The sequence below is a fragment of the Pieris napi genome, chromosome 17, assembly GCF_905475465.1.
Source record: "Pieris napi chromosome 17, ilPieNapi1.2, whole genome shotgun sequence".
Lineage (NCBI taxonomy): Eukaryota > Metazoa > Arthropoda > Insecta > Lepidoptera > Pieridae > Pieris > Pieris napi.
Window position 1 is genome coordinate 2640464 of NC_062250.1, and position 20692 is coordinate 2661155.

At 33.9% G+C, this 20692-nt stretch overlaps 2 protein-coding genes across 3 annotated transcripts in view; one reads left to right on the plus strand and one right to left on the minus strand.

Moving 5' to 3' along the window:
• Window positions 1-1214: 1214 nt before the first annotated feature.
• On the plus strand, window positions 1215-11473 carry LOC125057645 (7-methylguanosine phosphate-specific 5'-nucleotidase). The gene is made up of 6 exons (XM_047661421.1): window positions 1215-1367; window positions 1492-1692; window positions 3428-3587; window positions 4508-4570; window positions 8800-8929; window positions 10245-11473. Exons 2-6 carry the CDS (start codon window positions 1494-1496, stop codon window positions 10578-10580), a joined length of 888 nt encoding a protein of 295 aa, XP_047517377.1. The 5' UTR covers window positions 1215-1367; window positions 1492-1493; the 3' UTR covers window positions 10581-11473.
• Window positions 11474-12896: 1423 nt separating this feature from the next.
• LOC125057644 (phospholipid-transporting ATPase VD) overlaps window positions 12897-20692 on the minus strand; it is a 68637-nt gene continuing 60841 nt past the window's right edge. For both annotated transcript variants that reach the window (XM_047661419.1, XM_047661420.1), the window contains 7 exons: window positions 19712-19802; window positions 18963-19114; window positions 16888-17011; window positions 15448-15710; window positions 14626-14813; window positions 14099-14239; window positions 12897-13182 (listed from right to left, as the gene is read on the minus strand). In XM_047661419.1, coding sequence (XP_047517375.1) covers window positions 13128-13182; window positions 14099-14239; window positions 14626-14813; window positions 15448-15710; window positions 16888-17011; window positions 18963-19114; window positions 19712-19802 — 1014 coding nt within the window. In that variant the 3' untranslated portion in view covers window positions 12897-13127. The remainder of the gene's footprint in view (window positions 13183-14098; window positions 14240-14625; window positions 14814-15447; window positions 15711-16887; window positions 17012-18962; window positions 19115-19711; window positions 19803-20692) is intronic.

The following is a 20692-nucleotide window of genomic DNA, read 5'->3' on the forward strand; positions in this document are numbered from 1 at the left end:
CGTGATTTAGTTTGTAGCACAAAATTGTTTCTGCCAGTTTCCTTTATCTAAAAAGTAGTATTTTGAAACATTTGATTTAATTTTCATAATTCTTTTCTCTGCTGATTGATGCTTGGAACTTTATTAATGATTTCATGTATTACTACATACTTGGGTATTTTGCACTGTTTACTTTTATTTAAAAACTGGGTTGAAATGCGCTGATTTGTTCTAAGATTTAATAATTTTTATGTCCAATTGTAAAAACGATTAAGTGTAAAACTATTTTGATATAAGAATTACATATTGAGCAAATTGCTTAGTTGTTTTGATTAATAGAAAATCTATTATGTAATTAAACTTATTTGGTTAGTTTATTTTATCCTTTTTTAAGATTTACAGAGAGTTACATGATAATTTTGCATAATAATTTGCTTCTTTGTGAAAAATAAAAATGACTGTTCTATGATAATTACTAAATGGGAGGTATAAGAATTAATAAAGGTTGATGGCAATTACTATCTAGTTTTACTTTGTAACAGGTATATACACCTACGCACTTAACTTGGTTTCTAGAACTGATTCACTACAACATTAAAAAGGGCATGTTTTGGATACAATAAAGAAGTCAAAGAAATAGTCGATTTCCTACTTTCGGTCCAAAAAAGAACATGACCAATCTGACAAACATCGTCTGAGAATTTAAATTTAATCTTGTTACTCTCAATTTTCGGGTACTTTCCTGAAGGTCGATAGTCTGTGCGGAAAGAACCATCGCGGAGTTCGCAACAGTGCTACAACAACACTGTTGCAGCAATATTGTTCGATATTAAGGGATATTAGAGTTAGATTTCAGTAAAAGGGGACTCTGGGCGAACTCGGTCTATCGACTAATTTTTGACGTAAGTACTGGAATCAGCCCACCCCTAATATGAAAAAAATAAATTAAATGACGCGTAGCAAATAAGAATGATATTAGTTTGCCATTTTCACTATCATTGTTATCAATTTAGTGGGCAGATAAGTAAATTTAGTGGTTTCTAAATCTATTATTATATTATCCTATATGGCTATATATTATATTTTACTCAATGGTGTAAACCATACTTTATAGTTATAAAGGAGTACGAACCAATGACCATAGAAAAGTCGCAGATGTATACTTTAAGTGTCTGCCTCGATGTATCGAAGTATTGGTTTGAAAACTGACAGATGACAGAAATATATTTTTGTAATCAAAATTAAACATTGACATAATAATTCGAAATTGGGTGTTCAATTTCGATGTTATAAATTTTCGTCTACTTGCAAAATTGTGCAGAATAAACGTGGAGCTTGCTTTAAATACTTATTCTGGGGACAGCTATATTTTAAATAGTACTGCTAAGGTATTTATTTTAATTCGAATATTAATAAAATTTATCTTAATATTAAAAGTTAGGGCCGTCGCTGATTATGTTTTATGTATTTATTTACTTTATATTTAGAAGATATGTGGTGTTATATTTCCAGCTATGAAGTTCTTAACGACTGTAAATGACATACCTGAGCTAACCCAGCCAAATGTTCATATCAAGGATAAGGATGGTCTTTTGGAGAAAATCAACAGGATCCTGAAAGATGGACACAGCAAGCTGCAAATTGTAACCGATTTTGACCACACTTTAACTAGACACCAGATGGATAGTGGAAAAATAGTTCTTACTAGTTTTGGTGAGTAATTTTTTTATCACAATCAAGTGAATGAAAGTGGCAAAATTATTTGACCATATTGACAAATTTCAAAAGTCCTTTTGACTTTCTTAAACTGTATAATTTTTAAATATGTATATCAAATATTAATAAATAGTAGTTTTGGGTTCACTTGATTGAAATAAAATATTTATAAAGTAAATATAAATATTTAAGTATACATATATATATATGTATAATAAATTCACTTCAATGTTATGTCATCAGTGAAAGTAAGCCATTTTATCTCATCTTAACATTTAAATTTAAGCTATTTTTCACTGTTCCATGGGTCAGGTATATGTACTACCTCTTTCTGAGATACATACTGTGCTTTAATGCAATATATATTCTCTCTACATAGCTATAATATGACTTATAAGACAAATTAAATGTAACAAATTACATTACAGATTAAACATGTTAGGTTGATATTATTTTTAAATATATATGAATGAGAAGTACTTCATCTATTTTAGTTAGATATGCTGGTAATTTCTTGTAAACTTGCCATACTTATTATTGCGAGCAGCAATCCATATCTAGGTACTTCCCTATTTGTAAATATGGAGTGCTTATTATATTCCGCACACATATTTAAACCATGCCTTTTTGTTTTAAGTTTTTATTCTTTCTCATGTTTGGCAAAAGGGGTTTAAAAAGTTTGTCTTGCAGAGTATATTCTTGCAGAGTTAAACACGCATCAACAATGTTTGTTTTATATGTTCTCCCGTAACTACTAAATCCATGACATTATTTTGTATGCAAATGAAATACTATATTTTGAGAGTGTGAAGAGGAAGCTTATTTATGAGTACTGCAACTTTGGTATTGATTAATACTGTTTGCATTTTTAAAATTAAAAATACATACTTTTATTTTCAATGTACAGTTTTTGATATGTATGGAGATGTCATGTCATGTACAATACTTTTTTTTGACAAACATTTTTATATTCTTCATTTTATGAATGTTTGTAGAATATTAAATATGTAGATGACAAATATGTTCCTATGTCCCATTGGTCACTATTTTTCATCATAAAATTTCAGCAAGTTCAGAATTTAGATTAATTTACTTGGCAAAAGAAAACATAGATAAAATTATAATTTCTCAAGTCATTAGAGTTCTTTTTTTAATGATATTTACAAATCCATTACAGCATAAGGCTATTTAAATTGTCATTAAACTATTATTTACTTACTTAATTTTTCATATCTTAATTGTGTACTTAAAACACACATAATTAAATATCAATTAATATAATTTTAACTAAATAGCTTTGATAACAATAAAAAATGAATACATCAATGTATTATATAGTACTTATGTTCTCACAAAGTTGTGTGTATATATATTATATATAATATGGGTTCATTTAAGCGGCAGTTAAACAGATATCTCCTGTACAGGGGTATCCACCAATAGTCCATATCTCAGTTAACATCAGGTGGGAAAGTGGCCAAACATCTGACCAGTTCTGTATTAAAAAAAAAAGATATATTATGTAGTTATCAAAGTTAGTCATCTTAAATATTCAATATTTACAGGTGCAACAAGCAGTCCTATACTTTAAATATTTTAGAGTAATATATAAATATTTTTGTTTTAACTGAATAAATGCATGCATGACTTGAAATATTTATAGTAAAAAAAATATTACATCTTAATACTTGCTTGCTAAAGCTCAGTCAAATAAGATTACATGTATTTGTAGGTATGTTTAAAGATTGTCCTTCAGTGCCTCAAATATATAAGGATGAAGATAATAGGCTTTCAGACATATATAAGCCAATTGAAGTGGACCATATAATGACTGTAGAGGAGAAAACAAAACATATGATTGACTGGTACATCGCAGCACATAAATTGTTATTGTAAGTATTATAGCAAGGTTCATGCAAACAAAAACACCACTGCGTTAAGCTGTGGTTCAGATGAGTTGTTCGGATTAATACCTGTAGCTGAGTTTCATCATCGGACGTCGAGGCAGAATACAAAATACCATCCGTATCACCTCGACGTCCGTCGTTCCACAACTGAGCGTTTTCATGGCAGTTTTTGCCGCGCACCACCAGTTTGTGGACCCAGCTGCCCACTGAAGTATTTCCGAACCAACTCCACTTAGGGTCCTTCAAGAAAAGAGCGTACCAATTCTTAAAAGGCTGGCAACGCACTCGCGAGCCCTCTGGCATTGAGAGTGTCCATGGGCGGCGGTATCACTTAACATCAGGTGAGCCTCCTGCCCGTTTGCCCCCTGTTCTATTTAAAAAAAAAACAGTTATTTTTTGCAGTGCAATGATTGCAGTTCTGATACTCTCTATCTTTCAATGGGTTCCCGCAGTTATAGTTGGGGATCGCGTAGTACCGCGAATTGAAATCAGCTAGAGTTACACAGTACAAATGTAGTTTTGAAGTTAGTTTTCAGGAAAATTAATATTAATGAAATGTAATTAATGATTTATCGCTCAAATAATGCGTTTTAAAAGTGAAAAAATCATTTATTCATATAGGTTATTCACTTATGAACGTCAAAAAAGAAATATACATTAAATGCTTCTAATTTTACATTTACTGCCAGTTCTCAAATCAAGGGCGTAGAACGGAAGAGAAGAACTGGCAATAAACTCTCCGCCACCTATTTTATTCGCCAAGTTTTCGTTTCAACGACAATTTGTATTGTGTGTTTAAGATGGCCAAAGACTATTTATAACGTTTACCAGTGCTATTGGATATTATGTAAACAGTTATCAATAGTTACGAGTTTAATTCCGATATGTGTTTAATATTTTTATAGAGGAATGAAGTTTCCAAAGCAAGAACTGAATGAAATCAGCAGGAATATGCTGCAATGTTTCCGGTAAGTTGATATTTCATTTCCTCTCCTAATATTTACACACAAAAGAAACTATTATATTACAATGCGCAACGGAGGAATATATATTAAACGACATTTTCTAGGCCCTATTATTTTCATATACAAGTTTCATAGCTTTATAACGCTGTTTGATTTTTTTTTCCAAACATACATACTATTCATTGGTTGGTATTGTAAAATTAAAAAAAAACTTCAAGGCTCTCTTATTGTTTAATTTGGATAAAATTATATACATACAGAAAAACGTTACGGCGTGGGGCGGGGGGTGTCAATAATCTCCAAAAATTGCGTGACGTAATAATTGTAACGCCTACTTAAAGAGAGTATTATCCGGGTCCGGATCCCGTCATTTTGCCCGCCTAAAACCTCTATAAGTGAAACCTGGGTAAGTGACAGTCATTTTTCACGCGTGAACCTCTTATAAGTGATATTGATACTTGCGTATACCTCTATAAGCGACAGTTAAACGCAATTAACTTTTGATATTAATACTCATTTTTAAATTTAAGAGGGACTCTTATTTTATTCAAACCAAATGTGCGTCTGTTATTGTTTTTAATGGATTTATAGACCTCTATATGTGAAACAGACCCCTTCTGTAACTCTGTAAGCTAGAAACTCGGGTTAGTAAGAAACCTTTATAAGAGAAAATGAGATCGCGGTCCCTTGAGTTCTCACTTATTTAGGTTTGACTGTATATAATTTTATCGTGGTATTGATAGACCGCAACGGCTCATGCCGAGGTCCGAGTCTCGCAGGAGATGCGCTAGTCGCGGGAGAAAGCCCATTCAGGCCGAGCTACATACACTCGCCAAAACAGCCCAGGCTGTAAATGCACTTAAGGCAATCAGCGAGATTCCATTGAAAAAAAATCTTGCTAGCGTATTTTTACACGCTTTATATTAGCTTCACCTGTATGTATGTATGTATGAATGCATGTATGTATGTATGTAACCGACTCCTACGGACTCGATTTTGACCCACTTTTAACGGGCAGATTTAATTCAAACTTTGCGCACCTGTCAAAGATCGATGACAATGCAATAATCCGAAAAAAAAAATAACTAAAAAATAAATAATAGTTTAAAAAAACTAAAAAACACGCTTTTAAAGCACATCAAACTAAAAAGTGAAAAATAATTCCTAATTTAGGCTGAAAATGGTAATGAACAAAAAATACTGGTATGATTGTGAAAAAGCGTGGGGCGCTCTGTGCTCGTCTATCGAGTAACCCACGCTTTTTAGTTTTTTTAAACTATTATTTATTTTAATTTTTACTTGAGAGCTTGCCGTGTTGCCATGTGAGTATTATTTTCCTGCCTGTTTATAAACTGCCGGAACAAATGCTGACATTGTACTTAACAAGGAATTTAATTAACACTTTACGACCTGATAACCAAGTTCAAAAGCAAGCACCTATGACTAATAGATTTTCTCTGATAAGGTTACGTCAACAGCAGTTATAGTATTTTCCATTAGATTTATCATTTCCGCGAATAGTCAGTAGAACGAATTAAAATATGTATATAGCTTTGATTTTGATATCGTAATTGAAATTAGTCAAATGCGTGCATCTCCTTTTTATATCAAGTTAACTTCTTTTCCAGTTTAATAATTTGTTGAAACTCATTTTAGAGTAAGCATACTTAGGTTGAAATTCATATGCCACCCGTATATCAAAATCCAACATTATTAACGTATTGGATTGAGAATTAGGGCTCTCGTTTCTGAATATCTAGGGACAGGGCAGAGTCCCTGTCAAGTCTAGCAAAAAAGTGGCACGGCCGTACCATCCTTTTATTGAAAGGTTCAGGCCCTTTCCTACACTTCCGATTAAACCTGTGACCAAGCAGGCTTTGTATAAACACAGAGTATTCAAATTGCATTCATTTTGAACCAGTTTTTTAAGAATTATAACTAGTCAAAGTTTCTTAATTTTCTCACTCACTGACCGATCATCGAAACTCTAAGGCACTTCTAGCAGACATAGGTTTAAAAATCAGTTCTGAGTCAATCTATTTATTTAAAACATACAATTTTAATATTGATATGGTCACTATAAGATGTTGTTAGGTTAGCACATATACGTATTACACGACGACGCGATTACGCACGTATTCCACTGTGACCTTAGCGCAGAATTGGGCAACTCAGAAGTTGTGCTCACACAGCAGACGCTTATGACGGAGGCATGGATTAAGGGAAACTGTTACCCCTCCCGTCAATATTGAACAGATGGGGCTGTTGGGTTTTAGTGGGTAGGTGTCCATTGCACCATACTGACTCCCACACTCCCTGCGTCAATTTTAAATCGTTGCCCAGGCGTGGGGGTCAGTAAATTGATTTCGCAACAATAAAAATAAAAAAATATACGTATTACATGGATCTCACAACTTTATAAGGTAGAAGAACTGCGTTTCGAGACTTGGTTTTTTTACAGCCATTTTTTACTTACATTACATTTTTGGTGGCATCAACCTTAATAACTTCGAAGGCCTCGAAGTTTACGATGTTTTATCCAAGGAGTCGTATATGTGAATACGATAAAAAAGTTTTATTAGTCACATCGATTCGCCATTCAATTTATATAATATTGAAATGTATTCGGACTATGTATTTTCCCTCCGTTTTCCAGTATCGCTCTTCCTTTGCATGCAACAAGTTTTTCATACAATACTATATCGTTACTGAAAAGTAATTGAAAAATTACGTTATATATTTGATTTTACCTATGTTGTACGAGTACAGGCGAAGTACAGAAATAGAAAATAAGATTATTATAATAAGTGGTTTGTATTTATAATAATCTTCAACAGAATGACCACTTGTTACTCTTTTATCTCGCTTTGATAATACAACTTCAACTTTAGATAGTATAATCTGCTTGAATGGCGTAAGTCCCTAACTATTGGCAGATACAAGATCTTCAATTGTTTAATTTCAATCAGGCGAAGAGTTGTGACAGCCTTATCAGATTTGTTACGTGACGTTTTACTAAACCTCCTTCAGATATATTTAGAATTTCTATATCACCATTTCATAATTGTAACATCTATATTTTATTGCTTGATAAAAACTAGCACAGCGTACAGCTGGTGCCCTGTCTTGAGACTCTCAAGAAATAAGGCACTTACGTCCCCATACAAATACATATTTATACGTAATTGTATTCTATTGGTCATGTAGGTAGTGGTTCGATGTAGGAATACTGTATCTCCAAGCACTTTATTGATTATGGTTGAGGTGTATAGGCAGTCTGTTCTTGGACAATGGTAACTGTTGAATGTATTTAGTAATAATGGTAGCTACTATTCCTTTTGCGCCTATAACGATCGTTATCACACTTTTTTTTAAAACCTTACAGACAAAACTTTTTAATTTCGTTTGAATTTTCTATTTATCAATTTTTAATACCTAATTATAATTATTACTATGTATGTTAAGATTATCTATATAACTAGCTGACCCGGCAAACGTTTTGCCATGTATATTATTTCTAGGAAACATTTTTTTAGTTCAATAAAAATAACTATCTACAATAATAAAAATTAGGGGTTGATCGTAGAGGGGTGAAAATTAGGGATTGTATGTAGTTTTGTATGCTGTATCATAAAAAAATAAAAACAATTTTTTTTTTCTAAACTCGAAAAAAATTGTCTCACTTAGGGGTTTGAAAGATAGATAGTAGCCGATTCTCAGACTTCTGAATATGCATAGAGAAATTCATAAGAATCGGTCGACCCGTTTCGGAGTATGGGAACGAACATTGTGACACGAGAATTTTATATAGTAGATAATATTTTAATATCTTTGATTTATTTAATATTTTTGTTTTACTACAGCTAGCGTAAGCCATCTTTTGTTTGATTTAATTAAATGCCGATTTACAAAATATTCACGAGTCACTATAAACACTTCCCACATATATATATATATATATATATATATATAGGGCTTGGGTTTTGGTTACGATTGTTTCTTGTAATCCAATAAATACATCTCAATTGTTTATACGAAAAAAATCAGTTCTTGTCAAGGGAGGTAGGATCAGTAGGGGTTCTATAGAGGAATCGGAAACAACAAAATTTTGGCTGTACTAAGGGCTAATAAAAAGGGCTTTTCGATTTATTACGCCAGAGCGTGCTGTACGGCATGCTAGGTGTTGATGCGCCCTTAAATATTTTTATTAAAAAAAAATTTCTTATCTCTAGGACTGGTGTTAAAGATCTGATATCGTATACTGAAGCCCACTTCATCCCGGTCTTGGTATTCTCAGCTGGACTCGGAGAATGTGTGGTCGCTGCGATGGAGGCTGCTAACTTTCTGCTACCTCACGTTAAGGTATACACATTAGATAGTTATTGTGATAAGTGTATATTTAATCCAGTTTTTGACATACAAAAGTCAAACTTGACGTATACAATTTGGGGCCCGTGGCAAATTCTTTTGTTGGGTATATCAGTAAAAATCGTCACGTTGTACTTCGAGATTTTCAGCCTACTCAATTACACGATGTATATGTCCCACTAATGGCCATAGGCCTTCTCTCTTAGGCGAGAGGGAATGGTCTGTAGTCCCCACGCTAGCCCAATGCGTATTGGAGACTTCACATTCATCTATAGAACATAATATCTCTTGGACAGGGGCCTTTTGTGTCGAGGGCCCGTGGCATTTTGCCAGCCCTGCCACCCTATTGTTACGCCACTGCGTTTACGGTAAGACTCTTATATGACGGGACTTATCCCAATAAGAAATGACGCGGGCCTCCATTTGTTACATTTTTTTAATGCGAGTCGGTATTGTGCCTGGCACACTGTCGATTTCAGATCTAAAGCTGGGTCCAGACCAGTGTAACGTGTAATGTAACACGAATTCTACATTTGGATGGCACTACGAGCAATACATAATTCTGTTGTCATAATTCAGACAATGATAAGTACATTCATTCAAATATCGAGTGTTTCATATTTTAATCGTGCCTTCAAGATTTCTAATATTTAATTACTTGTCCTGTAAACTAATGAAATTACATTTATCATATTCTGACCTATGGCCACAGATTAGTACGCTCGCGCCGGCGCTCGGACTGATCTATCGGCTGTCGGTTTTTTAACACAAAGGCGCTCGCGGTGCCGTTTATTATTAAGGTGGGAACTGACCAACGTTACGAGGTGTAATGTAACATGTAATGTAATGTTACACAGCGAGCATTCGTGCAGTCAGTACGTCGTGTTACGTCGTGTTTCCCCGTAACACGACGTACTGAATGCACGAATGTTCGCTGTGTAACATTACATTACATGTTACATTACACCTCGTAACGTTGGTCAGTTCCCACCTTTACATTACACGTTACACTTGCCTAGACGTGGCCTAAGGCGATGTTTTCCTAGTAGTTTTGATTGTTCAATCAGAGCTGTTAACATGGTTGATTGCAGGAATGGAGAATATTATTTTGATTTGGTACAATAGTATCTATTGCATGTGGATTCCGGTAAAAATATTAGGTGTTACAGGATATTTTTATCTGCTCCATTTTATCTAAAGACATTCTAGGAACCATAATTTAGGTTTCTATAAAATGTACCAACCGATAACGATTATTGCGTATTAAATTTTCTACTAAGCGATATTTAAATGAAAGTTTAATTTCAAGGTGATATCAAACTTCTTGGATATAGACGAAAATGACACAATATTAGGAATAAAAGGTGAAGTAATTCACACTTACAACAAAAACGAGGCCGCTATCAAGAACACAGAGTATTACGAGATGGTTAAGGAGAGAAACAACGTCATTCTGATGGGAGACAACATCGGGGATGCTGGGATGGCGGAGGGGATGGACCACTGTGACGTCATAATTAAAGTGGGATTCCTCGGGAGGAATGTGGAGGGAAATCTCCAGAACTATTTAAATAAGTTTGATATTGTTCTCGTTAATGACCACACTGTTAATGTGGTTAACGCCATATTGAAACTCATGCTGTGATTTTTCAGATTTTTTTACAGATATACGCATATCATTACTAACGGGAAATTTTTGCGTGCTATTTACTAAATATTTATACTTTTATAGTATGAAGTCCATAGGACGTTATTTTGTTTTCATTAAAGATATTTATCATTTGTTTTCGTATTAAGAATATTCATGGTTATTTATATTTTATTTTACACTATGTTGACTTGAAAATCTGATAAAAACCGAAAATATATAATATATTAAAAATAGAAACAGGTTTTTGTTGTGAACTTTAATTAGGATGTTCCTTTGAGATTTTAAAAATACTGCCGGTTTTAAATTGTATATAAGCATTTCTATTTCATTATAATCTAGTTATATAATATACAAATACAATTTTGAGTATTATATTTAAAGCCAAATATAGCCAAAGGCTTTCATTAGTACAAGTATTACCTCTGATATTTTAAAATTATTAATTTTAAATAGATAACGTAGCAGATATAGTCGGTGATTGGAGCTGGATTTTGCAGTGTTTTCATTCATCTTATTTGGCTTATAAATTGTTGTCCTACTTTTTATGTGCATGAATTGTTTTTGTCACGCTTTTTGTATATAAGTATTATTACAATTTGTATTCGAAAAATTTACAATGCAATCCACACAGTCTACTCTATGCTTTTAATGTCTAGCGGTGTCTAATTGAAGATAATCTTGAAACTTAGTAAATTTTAGATTAAAATATGTTGTACAATTTTATTAAAAATTCCATTAAATTAAGGATTGTTTTTATACTCACTCAGAGGTGATACGGACCCACGTTCATAGTATACTTATAGAAACGTTCAAACGTCTATGAATTTGGGTCCTAACGTAAATTAGTTGACATATGGTGATAAATAAAACAACTTTAAAAAATTAAATACTTTGTTTATTTTTTAAAAACAACACTTGGATATATGTATTTTCTAGTCATCGCTGTGCTTGTGAAAACAATGGAATAAATTTTTCTCAATACTAACATCGGGTTAACTTCTAAGCTATGGAAGATTATAACTAAACTAAAACGCAGTTAAACGCTAATATTCGTTGACGAGACTAGGTACAATTTAAAATACTGCTAATTCAACCAATTATAACACTCATAAATTTCTCAATTCACAACACCTGTGCAAATAACAGGTGCAAACATAAATGCAACGTTCCTTTATAATACATGCATTTTCGAAATAATAGGAACGTATAGGCAACAATATGCAAGCGATAACATTTTTTAATTTTTAATAAAATGCAATTTGGTATAGTCAATTATGGCAAGAAATATTCGTGTTGCCAAGTTGAAATTTATTTTCATAACCTGATATTTTAAAGCAATATTTGGATTAAGTACGGGTATCTAAAAGCAAGATTAATTCGTATTTCAATAGATGCACCTTAACACAATGATTTAAAGATGCAATTACAATGAAGTCTTGCTAATAATGGAGAGTTAATTCGTCTGACTGGAAAATACATGGAACTACTTTCAAATTAAAAGATTTAAATAAACAACAGTCTTAAAACATACGGTTATTTACACAAATATTTTTTAATATAAAAATATCCTACTGTACATGTAACAATAATTGTCAATGTAGAAATATATAATTTTTATTTACAATAACTAGAAACATTATTAAAAATAGTCAAATCTTTAGGAATCCCAGGCAAAGGCGGGGAGAACTTGGTTGTGAAATATGCACTTAGAGGAAACACTTGTGGTTAGAAGGCACTTATGTAATTTACGAGGAATCTAACACTAATACCACTCAAATGTTTAAAATACTCATGTCTCTTTTCATCACAGCGTAAAAACAAGAGACGGAAGAGTACTTTAGTTTAAAAGTGAAACGGATTGCTGCTTTTAAGAATCTGTCGAATAAAGTATGGCAAATATATAGAGTCGGTACGTAATCGTGTATAACATCGAATTGAGATTTTTGAAAATTGACTAGTTACATTCCGATTTTAGTCAGTCACAATGAACAAGCGTGATTAATATATGAACAATATGTTTAAATATTATACGAATAATATAGCTTTTGAGATTATTTTAAACAACTTTTGAATTCAATCACTTCTATTATTCTTTAAGAACATCTTTTTTTGACAGTTTTTTTTTCACCTCACGCATAGTTTAATGCACTCGGATTAATTAATCTGTCTCTGTCTAGCAGTACTTACAAGAAAGAGACGCTTCATCTTTAAGTGGCAAAGAAACTGTTTATAAGCGTTAGTCATAAGAACCGTTGCAAAATGTCCGCGATTTTTAATTGAGTACGGTTATTGACAAGAAAAATGTTTAAAATGAAAATATCATTGCGGTTAAACCCGCCGTGGTTGTCAAGTGCATATTTCACTCCAAGTAGTGCAGTCTAAGGCAAGTCGCACCGGCGGGCACAAAATATCACTTAACCGGTTATAGAAACCCAAGTAAAGGTAACTAAGGGTCAAGCTCGATAATACTCCAGACGTCTTGGTCCCTTTATCACGAAGTCTAGAGCAGAGATCACAGCCTAGTTCATTCTTCACTCACCGTCACGTGATCGACGCCACGTCGGAACTCCTTTGGAGGCCGTCCTCGTCCGTCGATCTGTAAGACATTCATTAAGACTCAATAAATATGATTTTATAAGTGTCCAATACTTTTCTTGGGTGGCGGCTGAAATTGGTACTACCGTCGCCATTTTGAAGTTACACTTGGTGTAACTTCAAAATGGCGTAACACAATAAAAATTTTTACTATCTAACAACATCTAAAAATCCAACTAAAATATATTTATTTATATTTAATTAAGTATTAATTACAATAGGTATCTTAAAATATATTATATTAAGAGTACAGGTTACAAAACCTATCATATCAGTTGTTCCTAAGTTTGTATCACATTTATTTAAGCCTAGAACTGTATTTTCTAGATAATGTATTGTTTTACTAAGACATTTCAATAAATTATTGAGTTAGCCTGCATGACTTCAAATTATTCCCATTATAATGGCAAATTTTTATTTACTGGCAATACTAATATCCATGACAGCGACGCTCTTACCGGCCAAGAAAAGTATGTGGCACTGTGAATCTCAAATCAAATGTCAAATTATAACTTCTGTGTGAAGTTTGACATTCCTCACTTTCAGAGATTTTAACTTTGACATCTTTTAATCTGTCAAAATTTACATACGTAAATTTACATAAATTTACTTATAATTACCACTGTGAGAAAAAAAAAATAAGGTGAGCGCAAGAAGTGCGGTAAAAAAAGCAAAGCAATTCAAACACATGTAGACAATGAAAAGGACACATGAATCACTTAAAATTATATAGAAAAAATGTTTTAACATTTCTTGTAGTCATTGTTACGTAATTTTTAAGAAACATTCTAATGAGCAGATATTAATAGAAAAATTCATTACCCGAGGTTCTAACGTTCTAAGTTCTATACAAAATAGAGACATATATATTTTAATAAATGGATGCGTACGCATTAAAATGGCATATTAAAAGTTACCTGTAGACGTGTGCGGAGGCAGTGGTGGTGTGATAGTGGGCGGCGTAAGGCAAGCGGGACCTCGCGTGTCTCCGTCTCGCTTGCACCGCGCGACCCACTGCGTCCGGGTGGGACGAGTTACGCACCGCGTGACACGCCAGTCTGAAAAGATGCAATTTATGAAGTTAAGCAACTATCCAACGAAGTTTCAATTAACTTATTCAGATGTTGTTATGCCACGCCCAGCAATAAAAAAACAATGGAAAATTGTTTAAAAATTTAAAAATTGTGTAATTTTTCCAGAGGTCTCTTCAGCTCCTCAAAACAATTTTTTATTAAAACATGAATTCAAGTATAACTTATAACAAGAACTTTTTTGCAAAACATAACTAACTTCTAATCTAATTTCCTCGCGATGTTCCAAGTAAAAATTTTTTGCAACAATATTGTATTTACTACCAAGTATCATATATTTTAAACATATAGAAATAAGTAAAATAACTCCTTAAAACAATAAAAATTTGGACCTTCGAGCCGGATTATCTTACCTCGGGGCGAGTGCCGCAGCAGTTGTAAGTACGACCACGAGCCAATATATGGGGTCAGCTAGTGCGTGCTGCATCACGTGGAACGTGGAGGGTAGATTGAAACAGGACACGCAAACCGCTCCGTACACGAGCGTCAAAGCGTAGAACGAGGCCAGAGAGCCGCACAGCGCTATCACTTGGATTACCGTCTGGGTAAATAAACATTCATTTTTAATTTCGTTGATATAAATTAATTGAACACACAAGAGTTTGTTTCGTGGCTCTTGATAATCATAAGCGTTGATTTTTTTGCATTGCGTGCTATTAATTAAAACAGTTTATTTCTATTTTCAATTTGTGAATCTAAGTGCAATCCACACCCAACTTACAAGTCTTAAATGAAATAGCTGCGTGTAATTTCAAGAATTAAATTGTATTAAACTTTAATCATAATATTACCGAGACAATTAAATAACATAACTAACGTTGTTTTCTCTGTAAACGTAAATTATATTCCCAATATTTCTCCAATTTTAATAGAACCTTACGAAGAGATAGCAAAAAAATTATGGTTCAATTCTTTTCTACTAGGGTCATCCTTTAAATGATAAATGATTTATTTTCTGTAAGTAGGTTTGTACACGTCAAGCATATTTTTTTTAAACTAGATGATATCGACGTTTCCTATCTGACTACTTTGAGAAGAAACGCCGAAACAAACTCAGAGGTCACAGTATCTTTTAAAGTCCAGACATAATCTTGGTCAGATCATGTGAAGACCATTTCAGAAATGGTCTTTTGAGGACCTCTTTATTTTAAAACACTTTCTTCAAAGAAACTTACCCAACTTCTCGTCTCTATAGCGACGTACACAAGCATGATGACCAGACAGCAGGTCATACAGCAGTCCCCAAAGGCCCATATGTCGACGTCAGTATCGTTGTAGGCAGTTCGACAGGAGAAGAATATCACAATACTGATATAGAGAGACTCGGCTAGCACGAGCCAGTATGAGTGAGCTCGATATGCAAGACCGCGGCGTGACGCGCTGTAAAGTCCCGGACGCTCGATTAAAAGCGACGCGGGCGCAACGCGATCGTAAGCGCCTGAAAGGAAATAATAATTCAATTAGGAAAATTCACTATTTTTTATTTAAGTTGCCATTTTTTATTCGCGTCAGCCTGACCAAATCGTTAATAATAAAGCTTTATAGTCGAATTTTTATTTAGACGAAGTCAACTGACGTTTACAGTGTTGTCAGTTTTTGATGAAATAAAAATAGTGTTGTGACAAAGTAAACACCCGTGAATTAATGATCGGTGATGGCACTAGTCGCCATGCCGCGCTTTGTAATAAGATGTCAAAAAACTGATTGTAGTTACATAGTACTAGTTTTTTTTATATTTATTTTTTTATTATTATAGCCTCTATTCGGACATGCCAGTAATTTTTCTTTATTTTTCGTATAGTGTACTTTTCTTCCACTTTTGGGTGTCCGTTTGCCAAATTGCAAAGGCCTCCTCCAACCTTCTCCATTCTGGCCTTTCTATGGCCACTCTACCCCATGTTGTTCCCGCGACTTGTATAATTTCGTCGTCCCACCTTTTTTGTGGTCTACCTCTCTTTCTCTTTCCATCTCTTGGGTACCATTGTGTGATTATTTTACTCCATTTGTCCTTTCCCCTGATCATGTGGCCTGCCCATTTCCACTTTTGTCTTCTTATTTTCAAAGTTATGTCCTGTACCTTAGTCTTTCCTCTGATGTTGCTACTTCTTACTTTGTCTTTTCTTTTGATGCCACATAGTACTAGTACCAAACTTATATCAGAGCACTTTTATACAATTTTGAAATAGAAATAATATTCTTTTATTGTTTGAAATGATTGACTATTCACACTCATTGTTCATTCATCTGATTGAACAAGAACTGAACGCATCACTATTACTTTAAATATGGCAACATTATTTTACAAAGTGACATTAGCTACTGTCAGTTGGCTTCGTCTAATTAAAAATACGACTATAGACGTTTCGCAAAATTAAACCTTGATGTATTGACTTAAGGTCCAATTCCACATGCATCAATGTATCTCAGGAAAGAGACAAATGAATTAAAACAGTAACTATATAGGACGAAGATTAATAATCCTTTAAAAAAACATTCGTCTTACGAATTTTCGATCAGGTCACGTGTCCTGCCGCGAGTTAAAAAATTTTTACGCATTCCAAAAAAAGTGTACAACGCCGCTAAAGAAATTTCACTTCAAAAATCTTTAAACTCACCCATTATAATAGGAGGAACTGCGGTGAACATAAGATTATATGCCATCAGATGGAGCTGGTCGATCATTACGGCGGAAGAGAAACCGCAGTACAACTGATACCAGAATACTAGGAACACGAACGTCTGGAAAACCATTTAAATTTGTAAAAGACAAAGGAATTAAACATTGGCACAGTTAACTGTGGGCTGAAATTATCCGGTGAATTTGTTCTTATTTCTTTTATTTACTTTAAGGCTATGTTCAGATGGCAAAAACTTGACGCGCGTTTTCAAATCGCGCGACTAGACATTGTGGTATTTTCATACAACTGTTCACATGAGCGCGCGTCAACGCGGCGCTCAGAGAAAAAGTCTCTAGACGCAGGTGATCGCGCGTTGACGCGCGCTTTGATATTAATGTAATGTCCGTTTGCTGTTCAGATGAGCGCGCGCTTTCATCGCGATCGCATGTAATTTTGTTAATTTTCGTAATTATATTTTGTTCTCGCATTTAAAATGAGTGAAATTGAAGATATAGACATCGACTTACAAATCGATGAAGTAGAAAAAAGGCCAGCAAGTTGGAATATAGCAAATTTGTATAAAAAATATAATATAATTTGTATTTTTTTCAAAATTGGATGAACCCAATGTGTACGTTTTCTTTTTCTATATTTTTCTTTATAATATAACCACAAAATAATAGCCTCTTCCATGTCCATTTTCTACGTTCTGCCGAACTAGACTGACGAGTACTCTCGCAACGCGCGTTAGCGCTCATCATCTGAACGCTCTTCAAATTTGATCGCGCGTTGACGCGCGTTAACGCGCGTTGCATGTGAACATAGCCTAAGCCTTTTGAAAGATTTTTACTTGATTTTAAATTCCAAAATCCATTAAAATTTCTAGTGTTTCAATTCAGAATAGGCAAAAATATCCCTTTTTCTATCTATTCATATTAATTTCAGGTTTACTTATTTCACTGTCAACATATGAATATTTCGTTAATTCAGTAATTTCAAAGCATAGCCTGGCGAAACTACCTCTTGAGTCATATTTTATAATCTTCAGAACTTTTATAAAAGTGTTACGATATCTACAATCTAAAATTATTAATTTCTGGAAATTGAGATTGAAATTTTTGAGATATTGATTGATTAAGATTCTTGACGTTACGTATGTGGGGTTACTCTGCATCTTTCACCGCATTTACAACGGAGAGTGTTCAGAGGAGTTGTTCGGATTAATCCTCGCAGCTGAGTTTTATCATCGGACGTGGAGACAAAATACGAAATACCATCCGTTTCACCTTGACGTTTCACAACTGAGAACGTTTTTTTTTTAAGACAGAGTTTGCTGCGCAACACCACTAAAGTATTTCCGAACCGCTTCAACTTAAGGTCCTTCAAGAAAGAGCGTACCAATTCTTAAAAGGCCAGCAATGCACTCGCCAGCCCTCTGGCACTGAGTGTTCATGGGCGGTAAAACTTAACATCAGGCGAGCCCGTTTGGCCCGTATTCTATAAAAAAATGATTCCTACAAATTCAAATTGAAATTCAAAAATCATTTATTCACGTAGGTAACACAATGTACACTTGTGATTCGTCATTAAAGAAATAAATATTAATGCTTCTAATTTTACATTTACTGCCAGTTCTCAAATCAAGGGCGTAGAACGGAAGAGAAGAACTGGCAATAAACTCTCCGCCACTCTTTTTAATCGCCATGTTTTTTTTTTTTTTACACATTTTTGTAAGGAGCTGCAACCATTACACCATGTTCCACATGACATTTTAAGTAATTAATAATAATAACATAAATAAAAACAAAGACTTGTCCCCTATCAGCAGGAGGCATGGTGAAATAGGAGCACGCACTTACATTCTCGTGGGAACAACACGCAAACACATAGTCGAAATAATTAACATCACCGCATACACGAATTCAAGTACGACCAGTCACCACAAGTAGCACCCGTTCACGAGTATGACGCATGGCCAGCCATCGGCCCCCTCGCCATATTTTAGGGAGAGAGACGACCCGACGCATGGACGCCGCCACAAGCAATGACATTTAACAAAGTTATATACTCACAGCATTCTTGAGGAAGAAGTAGAGTATCATCCTCGCCAGTCTGTCGTAGCACCAATGGCCATGAACGAGCAATAGTCGCTCGATGAATTTGAAGCGAGATAAGGCAAAATCCGACGCCATTACTGCCTGACGACCTTCCTGGCCTGATAGACCTGAAAATACCAATTTAATGTACAATTCGGTTTTGCAATTTATAATTGTACTGAACATGTGTTCGTAATATTGTTGCTAGACGTTATACGTACATTCGAATAACGTTTTCTACTCTTTATGAAAAGTGTAATAAAATTTTAAACATGATAAAGCCTAAGCCAGAGAGATTTCATGATTTTTATGGGTTAGCAATATGTTACGTTGGTGTATAAAATTTAAAAAATACTCCTCCATATTGTTGATGTAGCCATAAGTTTGGCTATTTTTTATGTTTAATTAGTAATAAATATGTGGTCATCATATCATAGTTAAATTTGTGCTCTGTGATTCTTAGGGGCTCTATTCGAGAACGGCAATCAAACTTCAATGTAATTTCAGGAGCTGTCAAACACAATTTTTAATGAGGTTTGACATATTTGACAGCGCTCAAGACTGACACTGACATTCAGTTTAACACTGACTGAATCCACAAGAGTGTCATTGTCTATTTGTTATGGAAATTTTAGGTTACTTTTTCTTTTTTTTTTAACGAATTAGTGTTAAGCTGTAATGGTGTAAATTTATAAAATATATAATATTCAAGTTAAATTCCTCACCAACGCCAACATCCGCCGTCTGTATCATGGACACGTCGTTAGCTCCGTCACCGATAGCCAACGTCGTCACACCCAACTCTTCCTTCACTGCCTGTTAATATTTTAAAAAGACTTCAAATATCTCCAGGGAATGCACGTTTCTATAATAATTGTGGACGTTTACAGAGAAGCTGTTCGATTTTGATAATTGAGATAACTATAGGTATGTTATCTAAAGCTGGCGGCTTCAACACATTTACACTTTGTGCTTGTGTAGTGTCTGTGAATAAGCGCGACACGTGAAGTCAAACTGAAATACAATCACAAATACGTCATGAAAAGACTGTCCGTCTCTCTCGCGCTCGGTAAAGCTTATGGGTATAAAAGAGACAGTTATTGTTTTTCTTTTGCTACTGTTTATGTTGATCTTTACTGTATTATATTATTATTATTTTATACATGTTAATCTTTTTTCAAACATTACCAGGGCAATCTCGTGAAATGGTGCACAATGTTTTTAATTATTTAGGCATCTTAATAAAAACAGTTTAATGAAAAAAAAATATATTTAATTTGACATCAGATGCGACTGGGGTTTCTAAGAGGAGTATTGAAAGAATAGTTAGTGAAGTAAAAGTGAAGTGTGTTGAGCTAGATGGAGCTTATGTCGAAAAATGAAAAATTATTTACACAAACTACTCTTATACGTTCTTGGTCGGGCTTAGAACTTTTGGATCCACCCTCGTATGCACATAATATTTATATGTATTTGACACATTTTTATTTATTTACAACCCACCCAACCTTACTAAAACCAGAGTGGACTAAAATGGAAAAAAGTAATATTTTTAAACATACTGTATAGTTAAATTGCATTAGTGTGAGTACTGTGAACGCGCCAGCTTTCGATAACCGACCTATACAACGGCTGTTAAACGATTGTAGGTATTTGTTAAGAAATATTTCTTACACATTTTTACTTGGTAATATAAAAATATTTTT

Bases quoted from the DNA above. Each gene is read 5' to 3' on its own strand.
- LOC125057645 (XM_047661421.1), top strand. From the start codon at position 1,494: ATGAAGTTCTTAACGACTGTAAATGACATACCTGAGCTAACCCAGCCA. The intron at 4,571-8,799 runs GTAAGTTGATAT...TCTTATCTCTAG, and splicing joins AATATGCTGCAATGTTTCCG to GACTGGTGTTAAAGATCTGA. The intron at 8,930-10,244 runs GTATACACATTA...TTTAATTTCAAG, and splicing joins TTCTGCTACCTCACGTTAAG to GTGATATCAAACTTCTTGGA.